This window comes from Saccopteryx bilineata, chromosome 6 (genome assembly GCF_036850765.1).
Source record: "Saccopteryx bilineata isolate mSacBil1 chromosome 6, mSacBil1_pri_phased_curated, whole genome shotgun sequence".
Classification (NCBI taxonomy): domain Eukaryota; kingdom Metazoa; phylum Chordata; class Mammalia; order Chiroptera; family Emballonuridae; genus Saccopteryx; species Saccopteryx bilineata.
This window is the reverse complement of record NC_089495.1, coordinates 165,163,605-165,177,670: the sequence shown is the minus strand read 5'-3', so window position 1 is coordinate 165,177,670 and position 14,066 is coordinate 165,163,605. Positions and strand designations below refer to the sequence as shown.

Sequence of the window (14,066 nt, the reverse complement as noted above, 5' to 3'; positions counted from 1 at the left end):
CTATCTACCATTGGTAGTAAGTAGCTTAGTATTTTCTGTGCTGGAGCATATTAGTTCTTATTACTGTCCTCTGTAACCAATTCCCAGAGGAGGAGTTCAAAACAATACACATCAAAATCTTACAGTTCTGGAGGTGACAAGTCCAAAATGAGGTGTTGGCGGGGCTGCATTCCTCCTGGGAACTCTAGGGGAGGGCCCTCCTCCTTGCCTTTTCCAGCTTCAGAGGTCTCCCGAGTCTCTTTGCTCTGGTCCTTTCCGCCATCGTCAAAGCCAGCAGCGCAACTCTGCTACCTGTCTCAGGCTCTGCCCTCTGGTTTGGTCTTAACAACTTTTCCTCTAAATCTCTGCATCCTTCTTCCATCCTTTAATCCAGGGGTTGGGAACCTCTTTGGCTGAGAGAGCTATGAACGCCACATATTTTAAAATGTAATTCCATGAGAGTCATACAATGACCTGTGTATGGTATGCATTATCCAATAAAAATTTGGTGTTGTCCCAGAGGACAGCTGTGATTGGCTCCAGCCACCCACAACCATGAACATGAGCGGTAGGAAATGAATGGATTGTAATACATGAGAATGTTTTTTATTTTTAACGTTATTATTTTTTTATTAAAGATTTGTCTGCGAGCCATATGCAGCCATCAAAAGAGCCACATCTGTCTCGCAAGCTATCGGTTCCCCTTGAGTAGTGAGTTTTTTGTTAACCCTTTAAGTGAGGACATACATGAACATTCGTACTACACAAAAGGTTAAGGACTTGAGGTTACATCGGGGCCACCAGACTAAGGCCCTAGAGCCAAAAACAATAAATGATTAATAATAAAATAAAGGAGAACAATCTTTTTGTCCAGATAACATAAGTCCACTAGAATTTCAGGTGTAGCCCTTGGACCAATATAGTATATGGATTGTATTTTATGAAATCTTGAATGGCTTGGAAATGAAAGAGTTAAAAACATCTATCACTTTCTAAATTGAACTTAGTGTTTTCACTTAAATGTCCCATTTTTGCATTTTATTCATTTCTTAAATATCACAGTTAAAACTGCAGGGCTGTTTTCAATTTTTATGATTTGGGGTGAAGAAAAGTCATTTCCTTGAATAACACAATTTACACTGTACCTAGTAAAATAAACAGAAAAAAATTGTCTCCTTATGCATTTTTTTCTTCAACATTTTGGATAAGAGCAAGATTCTGAAGAGTCAGATGGGCTTCAGTTTAGATCCTGTTTTTGATGTTTGCTGTGTGACATTGGATATATTGCTTAGGTATCTTTTTTAAAAAAATTATTGCCAAAAATGGACAAAAAACATATCATTTCACTCATGTGAAATATAAAGAAAAAGTAACAAGCAAACTAACAAAATAAACTCATAAATACAGACAACAGAATGGTAGTTACCAGAGGGAAATGGGAATGGGGCGAGAGAGAAGTAAGAAAGGGGGTCAAATATGCTTTCATATATTTAACCTTCAATTTCTCCAGCTGTAAAACAAAGATAACACTTAGTGCCTCATGCACAATGAAGTAAGGCACATAGCACAATGCCAGGCTCATTAGATGAGCCCAAGCAAGAATTACTACTCTTAGTTGTGTTTCTATGATAGCTAAGATCCCTGAATCTTAGCTTCAATTCTCAAGATGAGGATAAAGCTTACCTCCTAGGTTTATGTGATGAAATCTAGATCCTAGGGTTATTCTAAATCTCTGAGTCTGGTTCACAGACACCCAGGATGGGCAGTGAAACTAAGCAGGTATGTGGGCACATGCCAAGTATTAGTTACAGAAGAAATAATTACTACTAGTTATACTACTGTTAGCAATTGTACTGCTGTTCACATTTCTGTCTGGGCCTTCTTGGCCAGAGAATTTTTGTGAAGACCTATGACCTTCAAGACTTAAAGCTCTTATGATATATGATCATCTTTAAGAATCTATATCAAGGTTAGACAAAATTAATAGGCTAATCTTCAACTTTAAAATTACTATATTAACCCTCATTCATTTAGATAAGATATAGGAGGATGTGTTTGTCTTGTTTGGAAAAGATGGGAGGTTGGTCTGAAAATGTAAAAAATCTGTATAAGAGAATGATTGAAATGGCAATGTGATAGACACTCTTGGTTGGCTGACCCCTCCCCTCCCCCCATCTACACCTCCTTCCAATGTTTTGTTTAGAGATAGTCATGCTGTCCAGTACTAGCCAACTGGGTATAAATCTACTACTTGGTGGGATACCTGGACAGTCTTTCAAAAAGGTAAACTTAAGATCTGGATCTGGTGAAAAAAAAAAAGTAATAATCATTCTGGATAAAATAGGGGGAAGAATCCTATTTGAAGGCACTAGGGGGTGACCAAAATTAGACAGAAACCTGAAGGACTTAATCCTTCAAAGGAGGAAAACATTTTTGATGAGGTTCATGTTTATATTTTCCCCCACGCACACTTTCAATGTTTAGGCTGTGGGGTGACTAACACTCTAGCAGACAACTCCAGTATTGCTGGCTAGAGATGTCAAAGGATGGAGTTCAAGGTTTGCACAGCTGGAAACTAAGGTAGGAATCTTGGAAAACAGAAACCCCCACATGGAGGAGCCCTTAAATCATCTACATACAAGTTCCACTTAAGTCTTTGACTCATGCACCATCCATGTGTGAGGAAGACCCTAAGAAGCCCAGTAGGAGTCATCACACAGAGGAGTGAAAGAGACGAGTAAGTATGTGAGCCACTGACCAACACAGGAGAGACAGAAGTAAAGACTGTGTCCCAGAACTAAGGAATTGACTCTAAGATTAAGGGAAAACTAAAATATATATGCCCTAATAAAGCAAAAAAACTATGTCTTCAAAAGTTCTATGCATTAATCAGCAATCTAATAGCCTAGTAGAACAAAAATTAATACCCATAGAAGAAGAGAAGAAAACACTAGATAAACTAGATAAAATTGGGGCTTTCACATGGTATTCAAGTCCATCAAATAATTAAAAATACTAAGCATAGGGTGTGGCTGTGGTTCAGTGGATAAAGCATCGACCTGGCATATGAATGTCCTGGGTTCACTTCCCAGTCAGGGCACACATGAGAAGTGACCATCTGCTTCTCTTTCCCTCTCTCTCCCCCTTACCCCTTCTCTCTTTCTCTTTCCCTCTCCCAGCTCAAGTGTTGAAAATAGCTTGGTTGATTCGAGCATCAACCCCAGACAGGGGTTGCCATTTGGATCCTTGTCAGGGCACATGTGGGAGTCCATCTCACGATCTCCCCTCCTCTCACTTGAAAAATAGATAAACAAACAAACAAACAAACAAATAAAATTAAAATACTAAGCATAGAAAGAAATAGAAAAAAAAATCCATAATTTTAAAATGTCAGTAGAAAAGATGATGAAATGACTCAAATTGTGTAACAACAGATAAGTAATTTAAGGAAACTATTATAAACATATTTAAGGACTTAAAGGAAAAAAATAGTCATGAGTGAACAACAAATTTCAGCACAGAAATGGAACGTGTTTTATATATATCCAAATTAAAATTCTAGAACTAAAAAATACAGGTCTTAAATAAAAAGTTTACTTTATAATCTTAAAAGCACATGGAAAATGGTAGAGAAAATAGATTAGTGAACTGATAATCCTGAATATGGGTCAACAGAAATTAATCAGTCTGAAGAACAGAAAGAATAGATTTAGAAAGAATTAACAAAGCTTCAATTATAAGAAATTGGAGTTTTAGATGAAAAAGAGAGAATGTATCAATAAAGTAGCTAATGAAATAGTTCCCAAATTTCCAAATTTTGTTAAAAACATATTTATTGGCCCAAGAATTTAAGTAAACTCTAAGCAGAAAAGTACAGAGAAAACCATAACTAGGTCCTTTATAGTCAAATTGATTAAAAGTAAACTGATCTCTCATCAGAAACAATAAAGCCTAGAAGACAATGAAACAACCTCTTTAAAGTATGGAAACAAAAATACCACTGTCAACACAGAATATTATGTATAGCTAAAATATTCATTAAGAATAAAAGAGAGGCTCTAGCCAGTTGGCTCAGCGGTAGAGCATTGGCCCAGTGTGTGCAAGTCCCGGGTTTGATTCTCTGCCAGGGCACACAGGAGAAGTGCCCATCTGCTTCTCCACCTTTCCCCTTCTCCTTCCTCTCTGTCTCTCTCTTCCTATCCCACAGCCAAGACTCCATTGGAGCAAAGTTGGCCCGGGAGCTGAGAATGGCTCCATGGCCTCTGCCTCAGGTGCTAGAATGGCTCCAGTTGCAGTGGAGCATCACCCCCTGGTAGGCACGCCAGGTGGATCCTGGTCGGGCGCATGCGGGAGACTATCTGCCATCCCCCCGCCCCACTTCTCACTTCGGAAAAATACACACAAACACACACACACACACACACACACACACACACATAGAATAAAGGAGAAATAAATACATTTTCAGATAAAAGAAACTGAGAGAATTCAGGGGCATCAGACACACACTGCAATAATGCTAATGGAAGGCTCCTTGGGTGACAGGAAATGACACCATATAGAAACCTAGGTCTTCAAAAAGAAACAAAAATCACAGAAATGGTGAATATATGCATAAGTATAAAAATGTTATTTACTCAATTCCCTGAAAAACAACTGACTCTTTAAAGCAAAGACTATGATGTTGTATTGTGGGAATCTATAAAATCTGTAAGTGTAAAACGTCTGACAAAATTAGTACAAAAGACAGGGCTAATGCAATTTTATTGTTGCAAGTTCTTTATATTTTACCTGAGTGGTACAGTATTAATTCTAACCAGAGTGTGATGAGATATAATTTCTAGAGTGACTACTCAATAATACTATAAAGGGAGATCAAGAAAACCCAATGAAGAGTACAGCTCCTGGTGTGATTTCTTAGGCCTGACTACAAGTAATTGCAGAGACTTTACCTAACAGGTGTCATGGGGGAACCTCCCTTTCCACACTATGTTTGGAACACAGCTGGTACCTTATGGTTTCTAAAGATAGATGCACTTGAGAACCCAGGACTCCTGCCTGGCTGGACATGCTCTTTGCATATCTGAACTCCTGGTCCTGGGCACCTTCGTTTCTAGGTCTCTTTATTGAGGTCCTGGACAGAGGTCTTCCCTAGGCACTCTTGCTGAGATCTCCTTCTTGGGGGAAAGAAACCTTGAAGATATTTTTCCTCACTCTGACTCAGTCCATTCCTAGTCCTCCCTCCTGCACCTGTCCTCACCTTGAGTTGCAGAAGTCCTTTGTTCGGGACTCCCTCCACAGTGGGATCGCCTTCAACTCTGTGCAGATCCAGCTCAGCTTCTACCAGTACAGCTTTCAAGGGACAATGAAACAGGGCAGTGGGCGCTCTCTGGTTTTGAGTTCTTGCTTATGCCACCTCAGTAAGTGATTAAAGGTTCCCCTCTTTCATTCTATTTTATCTTATTTATTTATTTATTTATTTTTTCTGAAGCTGGAAACGGGGAGAGACAGTCAGACAGACTCCCGCATGCGCCCGACCGGGATCCACCCGGCACGCCCACCAGGGACGACGCTCTGCCCACCAAGGGGCAATGCTCTGCCCCTCCGGGGTGTCGCTCTGCCACGACCAGAGCCACTCTAGCACCTGGGGCAGAGGCCAAGGAGCCATCTCCAGCGCCCGGGCCATCTTTGCTCCAATGGAGCCTTGGCTGCGGGAGGGGAAGAGAGAGACAGAGAGGAAGGAGATGGGGAGGGGTGGAGAAGCAAATGGGCGCTTCTCCTGTGTGCCCTGGCCGGGAATCGAACCCGGGTCCCCCACACGCCAGGCCGACGCTCTACCGCTGAGCCAACCGGCCAGGGCCCCCTCTTTCATTCTAGCTCACTGTTGCTTTATTCAGCTCTTCCGACATCTGACAGCTTAGCTTTCTCCCTCCAGCTCAGCTGCGCTCCTGACACCCACTGGAGAAATTAAAATGCAATAGTAAAATATACTTAAAATTAAAAATCTCTGTTAAAAGAGAAAGAAAAAAAACCCCCACAAACTGGAAGAAAATGTTTGCTGAAGAAATATTTGATAAAATGACGAGAACCCCAAATATACAAAGGAATTACTAAAAACCGAACAGTAAGACAACAAACAGCTCCATTAAAAATCTGTGAAAAATCTAACACATACCTCACCAGAAAAGGTATACAAAAGATGGCAAATAAGCATATGAAAGAGCGCCACATCATGTGTCATGAGGAAACTGCAAATTAAAACAAGACACCAGCACACACCCAGTGGTGAGAGTCAAATAATTTAACAGCCACTTCTCTGCCCTATTGACTGTTTTCTGTATAAAGAAAAGATATACCGAAAGCTAGTTTATTATTTCATGCATTTAATATTTAAATAAGAACAATAAAAGAAGTACACAAAACTAGGTGATGTTATAAGAAAAAGTTTTAAAATATTAATGAAAAAAAATTTAAATAATATCTGACCAAAAAAACAATAAAACTGTTACTTTAGGTATTTCCATATTGCTTCTTTTTTTTTTTTAACTTACAGAGACAGAGAGAGAGAGTCAGAAAGAGGGATAGATAGGGACAGACAGAAACAGAGAGAGATGAGAAGCATCAATCATTAGTTTTTTGTTGCGACACCTTAGTTGTTCATTGATTGCTTGCCTCTCATGTGTGCCTTTACCGGGGGGCTAAAGCAGACAGAGTAACCCCTTGCTCAAGCCAGTGACCTTGGGTCCAAGCTGGTGAGCTCTGCTCAAACCAGATGAGCCCGCGCTCAAGCTGGCGACCTTGGGATCTCGAACCTGGGTCCTCTGCATCCCAGTCTGACGCTCTATCCACTACGCCACCACCTGGTCAGGCATCCATATTGCTTCTTGATTGGAGTACTCACAATTTTTTTCACCTATGGATGAAATGAAAATTATTACTGGCGCTTAGAATACACTGTTGCACAGATGAATATTAAAAAAAGAGTAAGAAATGTAAACTGGTGATTTCCACATTGGGCGGCTGCCCAAGCGCCCACCTTAGAGAGAACCCTGATTACAAGTGCCATTTTAACAACTGGTTCATCAAACTGAAAAAAGAATTAGGTATCTGTTCTGCCCAACCAGTGGGAACTGGCTGAATCCCACCATGGAACACCTATAGAATGGCTAAATCCCAAGCACAGACAAGACCAAATGCTAGAACAACAGGAACTCTCATTCATTGTTGGTGGGAATGCAAAATGGTACAGCCACTTTGGAAGGCAGTTTGACAGTTTCTTACAAACTAAGAATAATCTTACCAGTCATACTCCTTGCTATTTGCCTTACTGAGTTGAAAACTCGTATCCACACAAACATCGGCACACAAATGTTTGCAGGAGCATTGTTCATAATTGCAAAAACTTGGGAACAACCAAAAATGTTCTTAAGTAGGTGAATGGATAAATGAACTGTGGAACATAGAGACAGTGAACTATTAATCAGTGTTAAAAAGAAGTGATCTATCAAGCCATCAAAATACATGGAGGACCCTTAAATGCATGTTGCTATGTGAAGGAAGCTAATGTGAAAAGGCAACATACTATATGAATCCAAATAAATGACATTCTAGAATAGGCAAAACTATGGAAACAGTGGAAAGATCAGTGGTTGCCAGGGGTTCGGAGAGAGGAAGGAAAGGAGGCTGACTAGGTGTATGTAGCACAGGAGACTATTCTGAATGATAAGGTAAAGGTGGATACGGGCCAGTATACATTTGTCAAAATTCTTAGCATGTACAACAAAAAAGAGTGAACCCTAATGTAAATAATGGACTTCTAAGATTGGCCCACGGATTGTAGCAAATGTACCAGTGTGGAATGTTAATAACGGAGAAATTGTGTGTTAGGAGGAAAGGAGGCATAGGGGAGCTCACTGTACTTCCAGCTCAATTCATCTGTAAAACTTAAAAATGCTCAAAAAATAAAGTCTAATAACTGAGAGACAATACTTGGTTAAAGCCTCAATAGAAAAAAATAGGTTCTAAAACTAAAAATCTAGTAAGCAAAATGTCAGGCTTAAACCCCACAAACGCTGATCCCGTCAATATGAATTTCTAGAACAGGCAGAACTGGCCACGTGATAGAAAACAGAGCGGTCCTTGTCGATGGAGGTGGGGCTGACTGGGCCAAGGGCGCACAGGAAACCTGCTGACTGAAGGAATGTTCCATGTAAATTAAAGCCACAGTTGGGGGTGGGAGAGGAGTATACTTATCAAAACTCATCACATTATATACTTGGATTTGGTAACTTTCTCTGTATATAAATTTTACGCCAGTTAAAAATTAATTTAAAAAATAAAAATGAAAATAAGGCTTCCTTGGAAGGCCACGTTTAAGCATGAGGATGAAGGTGACACGCTGGTGATGGGGACCAGAGGAGGGAGGACAGCCGAGCGTGGCAGCACAGCACGGGGGCTCCCAGTTCTGAACTGTGACACGCTGGTGATGGGGACCAGAGAAGGGAGGACAACCGAGCGTGGCAGCACAGCACGGGGGCTCCCAGCTCTGAACTGTGTGTGCCACTGAGAGTGAGAAGCATCTGCTAGCCAGGCTTTCTTATGTTCAGCCACATTCACTGCCACACACTACAAGTGTATTTAACAAATAATAGAACCAGAATAAAATACCTAGAACAGATATTGAACAGTATTGATTCATTTACATTCATGTAAGAATCACAATTCATATCTATTCTACACAAATAGATATAAACATTGAGACAGGTGCTCCTCAAAGACGGATGTTGAACAGGCTAAAGAGCTTAGCCAAAAATCTCTTATGAATCTCATTTCCCCAACAAAACTTTATTTTATTTTATTTTTGGTTTGTTTTTTTGTTCATGCCAGACCACTTGGCTCTCAAGTTTGAAATAGCAAGGTCCAAATGAATCATCTTTTCCTATCCTCAAAAAAAAAAAAAAAATCCTTCATCCTGAAGACCATTCAACATGTAACTAATGTTAACAAGAAGCATTCAATTGCAGCCACAAATCGTTAAACATCTAATCCAATCTCTGAGCATCAAAGTTGTTCTGGGCATTTTGGTCTCCTCCATGCAATGGAAAAAGCCTTTTAATGAAAGGCCATGACTTTATTGTTGACATTGGTTTCCCTTCAGACTTGGCATCTGCATGCCCAATAGCTTTTCCAAGGTTGTTTTTACTTATAAATTTTAATAACATGAAAGGTTGTTTTTATAGTAAAAGATCATCTCTTAAAAGTGCTGGGCCTAACACCAAAGGGTAGGGTTTGCCTTTGGCCATCTCTAAGAAGAAAATAGAGTGAGATGATTTGAAGAAGGGAGGATAGAAGAAAGAACTCAGTGCTGTGAATTTAAAAAGTGAGTATTCAGCGTAGGAAAGAAGAAAATGGGCTTGGAGTGGACGGAGGAGGTATTTTCTTCATGCTGTATGTGAAGGTTTTGATGGAGGCCAGTAAAATGAAAGGCAATGAGTCCTGTGCTGGCTTGGAAAGAGGAAGAGAGAGGATTGATCACACAAAGTGGTGTCTTCCAATTGTTAAAGCAGAGTGGAGCAGTTAGACAAAATGCAGATAATAGAAGCTTAGCTCAACCCGTAATAGTCATCCATTTTTTATTACCTCGGAAAAAATGAAGTCCAAAGCAATTATATTTCTTTGTTTTACAAAAGTATAGACCACAACTTGCAAATATTTATTTTATTCACAACACTGATAAGCAAAAATTTTAAATAAACTTTATTAAAGTATAATTTACATGAAGTAGAATGTATCCATTTTATATGTACAATTTGACGAGTTTTGACAAATGCAGGCATCCACATGTGGCCACCACCCAATGAAGACAAGAATATTTCCATCCATGCAGGTCCCTTGAGTCCTTTATGGTCAGTTCCCACTCAACCCTCGTGTAACCTCATCTACTTTCTATCACTGATGATTACCATTACCTAGTCTAGAATTCCACAGGAATGGAATCAGCAGGGGGCCCCTCTTTTGTGTCTGCCTTACTTTGTTCACCATCCATGTTATTGTGCACATCAGAAGTCTGGGTTTTTGATGAGGAGTATCCACTGTATGAATAAACCACATCTTTCTCCATGTACCCACTGATGAATATCTAGATTGTTTCCAGGTTGAGGCTCTATAAATAAACCTGTGAATCTCTGTGGCCAAAGCTTATGTGGGTCAAAGACTCATTTCCCTTGTGTCAACATCTAAGAGTGGAATTGCTGGTCATATATGCATGTTTAACTCTTTAAGAAATTAGGCAACTGTTTTTAAAGAGGTTGCATCATTTATATTTCCATCAGTGTCCATAAGAGCTCCAGTTGAGAAGTAGCTTTTGATGGCAGGACATAACTACAGGGTGATTCATGCATCATTCACTCCCTCCTCCTCCTCCACGACTGCATACAAACATCATTTTGACCAGGACAGTATGGTGATGGCCACTATGGGGCTTAATGAGAGTACAGTCATGGGTACAGTCTGACCTCAGGTCATGGATCTCAGGTTTCTACCATCTCTCTGAGGATGGTAGAAAGCGTTTGAGTAGTTCTAGTGCCAGTGTGTGTGTGTGTGTGTGTGTGTGTGTGTGTATGTGTCTGTGTGTATGTATGTGTCTATCTCTGTTTGAGGAGTTCACAAGTGTATATATATGCTCAATTAGATGTAAGATATGAAAAATACCATAATTGCTTGATTCTCCACATGTCCTGTTTTGAATAGATTAAAGGTCAGCTTGTCATTAATTGATACTTTTTTGTTTTATTAAGTGAGAGGAAGGGAAGTGGAGAGACAGACTCCTGCATGCGACCTGACCAGTATCTACCCAGCAAGCCCCCTAAGGGCAATGCTCTGCCCATCTGGACCATTGCTTTGTTGCTCAGCAACTGAGCTATTTTTAGCACCTGAGGCAGAGGCCATGGAGCCATGCTCAGCACCTGGGGCCAGCCATGGCTGCAGGAGGAGAAGGGTGGGTGAAGAAGCAGATGACTGCCTCTCCTGTGTGCCAAACGCAGGACATCCACACATCAGGCTAACACTCTACCACTGAGCCAATCGGCCAGGGCAAATTGATACTTTTTAAATTGTAGGTCCAGTTCCCATTCACATTTAATGAGAGGCAGTGACCTCATGATTAAGAATGAGACTAAAAGATTTCATACCCCTACTTCATCACTTGTAAGCTGCGTGATCCCTCAGCTGCCTTATCTATAAAGTGGGGATAATAATCCTACCTAGTTCTCGGCCCTGGCCGGTTGGCTCAGCGATAGAGCATCGGCCTGGTGTGCAGGGGACCCGGGTTTGATTCCCAGCCAGGGCACATAGGAGAAGCGCCCATTTGCTTCTCCACACCCCCTCCTTCCTCTCTGTCTCTCTCTTCCCCTCCCGCAGCCGAGGCTCCATTGGAGCAGAGATGACCCGGGCGCTGGGGATGGCTCCTTGGCCTCTGCCCCAGGCACTAGAGTGGCTCTGGTCGCGGCAGAGCGACACCCCGGAGGGGCAGAGCATCGCCCCCTGGTGGGCAGAGCGTCACCCCTGGTGGGCGTGCCGGGTGGATCCCGGTCGGGCGCATGCAGGAGTCTGTCCGACTGTCTCTCCCCGTTTCCAGCTTCAGAAAAATACAAAAAAAAAAAAAAATCCTACCTAGTTCTCAATAAATAAATACTATGTTCACATCTTGTAAGTAGGAAAAGTCTACATATATAAGTATATATGTGTGTGTGTGTATAAAAGTTTACACATATATAAATACAGACAATAAATAATAAATGATAATGTAGGAAAAAAAATTATATACTATGTTAGAAGGTGACCAGTGCTTGGAAAAAAGCAGGTTAAGCAAGGGTCGGTCATTGGAAGGGCTGGGGAGAAGATATAATTTCATAGCCTACTGTGTGAAGACAGAAAGATGGAAAATGCGAAAGAAAGTCAAGAGACATGGGATATAGAACCATCTAAAAATTGTTCCCAGAATAAAAATCAAGAAAATGAACAGGAAGGTATATTCACAATAATAAGAGAATTACCTTAAACCAGTGGTGGGATTCTGCTGGTTCAGACCTGTGCGGCAGAACCAATAACTAATTTTTTGTTAAATTCAGTGAAACGGTTGTTAAAATGGCACTTGTAATCAGGGTTCTCTCTAAGGTGGGCACCTGGGCAGCCTCCCAATGTGGAAATCACAAATTTACTTTCTAAAGGAATGGGATCCTACTTCTGCAGTGAAAAGATGGGTAAGGATAAATCACACAGCCGATGATGCTCGCATAAAAGTGAATAAATGTTGCAAGTGAGGACGCCAATCAAGAAGCAATATGGAAATATCTTAAATAACAGTTTTATTGTTTTTGTCAGGTATTATTTAATATTATTTTCATTAATATTTTATAACTTTTTATAACAATCTAGTTTTATGTACCTCTTTTCTTGTTCTTATGTAAGTATTAAATGTATGAAATAATAAACTACCTTTTGGTGTATCGTTTTTTTCTACTTAAAACGGTCATTAGGACAGAGAACCAGCTGTTAAGTTATTTGAATCCCACCACTGCCCCAACTGAGTAGAACAGAGGCTCCCGGGGGAAGCCTAACCAGCAGCAGCAACTTCCTCCAGAAACCTGTCAGCAAGGTGAATTTTTTGGCTCTGTCCCAAAAATTTCTGCTGTCTCAGAAATTCCGGGCTAAGATCTAGCGGCATTTTAACAAGCCCTGCAGGGCGCTTCAGGGCACCCCAACAAGTGTGCAAATGCTCCTGGAATAACCCTTGGGCAGGCAGGATGAGGAAAGAACCACATCTGTGCCCCTGAAGTGGAACCTCAGAACACAGAGAAGAACAAGAAAATAGTGAAAGCATTCAGGGGAGAATGAAAAAGAAAAGATATCACTCGTGGCAGAAAATAAGTTATTTGACCCCAGTCATCTCCCCGTTAACAATGGCTGCTGAGAAAGCCAGGGCCCACACCCGCAGAGTTCCGAGGGCCAGTAGCTGACGCCTCGTAAACCAATGTCTAGGGGAGCCGGCATTTCGTTGGGAAAAAAGGCATCTCAGTGATAGAAGGATGCAGAGAACCTTCCCTTCTATGGCCTTCCCACAAAAAGGCAAAAACAAAGAAACAAATGAAAACACTCAGTTTTACCTCCATTCCTATGGAAAATGAATCCAAGGCAACCAGGTGAAGACAAAAAGAGAACCATATGGAAGTCATGGCATCTAAATAGGGGTTGATTTGTAAAACTGCACAGCAATTGGGAGATAAAATTCAGACGCAGTCAAGATGGGAGTAATGGGGGTTTGGGTAGTTTGAGAAGAAGAGAAGAAGAAATAACAGATCGCTGCAGATTTTGTTCTTCCTTTTCAGGGAGAAGGATACTGCTAAGGATGGATTAGACATTTTTATGTAAGTGAGGTAAAAAAGAAAATTAAGATAAGCATTTACACAAATAGTCCTAATAAAATCTTGAAATATTAGAGGGAAAGAGTAGAACAAGAAACCTCAGTCAAACCAGTAATTCACAAGAAAGACAGTCTAGGAACACCAAGAGCTTGTTACAAATAAAATAGACAAAATAAGCCACCACACATTTATTAGTAATCTCAGTAAAGTAAATAGGTTAATCTCTCACATTAAAAGACAAACAGCTTTTTGATTGGATAAAAGGAAAACAGTGAAATTCAGTGTTGTTGTTTATAAGAGAGAAACATAGACATGAGAAACCTGAAAATTAAAAAAATATATTAGAAACTGAGAAAAGTTAGTACTCATTACATGCAACATATAAATCAGGCGTATCGGCTTTAATAGACAATATATATATATTTATATATATATTTGAGGTAAAACATCCAAAAAATTATAATTCCTATTCGTAAAGGAAATAATTTGTCAAATGAGTATCCATTACCTAACAATGCATCTTTAAACAGAAGCCAAACCTGACAGAATCACAAGGAGAAGTGGTAAAGTCGCATCACGTGGAAGATGACAGCGCAGACAGAGACGACCAGGTCTGATGACTAGTGCGTAAACCTCCGCCCAGTATAGGGCGGGCGGTCCTGCGCC

At 40.6% G+C, this 14,066-nt stretch overlaps 1 protein-coding gene across 2 annotated transcripts in view; it reads right to left on the bottom strand.

The window, feature by feature from the left end:
- The window catches only part of CD93 (CD93 molecule), a 30,519-nt gene that overhangs the window by 6,910 nt on the left and 9,543 nt on the right, over positions 1 to 14,066 (bottom strand). The window contains exon 2 of one of the 2 annotated variants that reach the window (XM_066236126.1): positions 6,396 to 6,892. The exons of the other annotated variant lie outside the window; for it this stretch is intronic. Within the exon in view, the coding sequence (XP_066092223.1) occupies positions 6,889 to 6,892 (4 nt within the window). The 3' untranslated portion in view covers positions 6,396 to 6,888. Of the gene's footprint in view, positions 1 to 6,395; positions 6,893 to 14,066 lie in introns of those variants that run through there. 2 annotated transcript variants of the gene reach the window in all.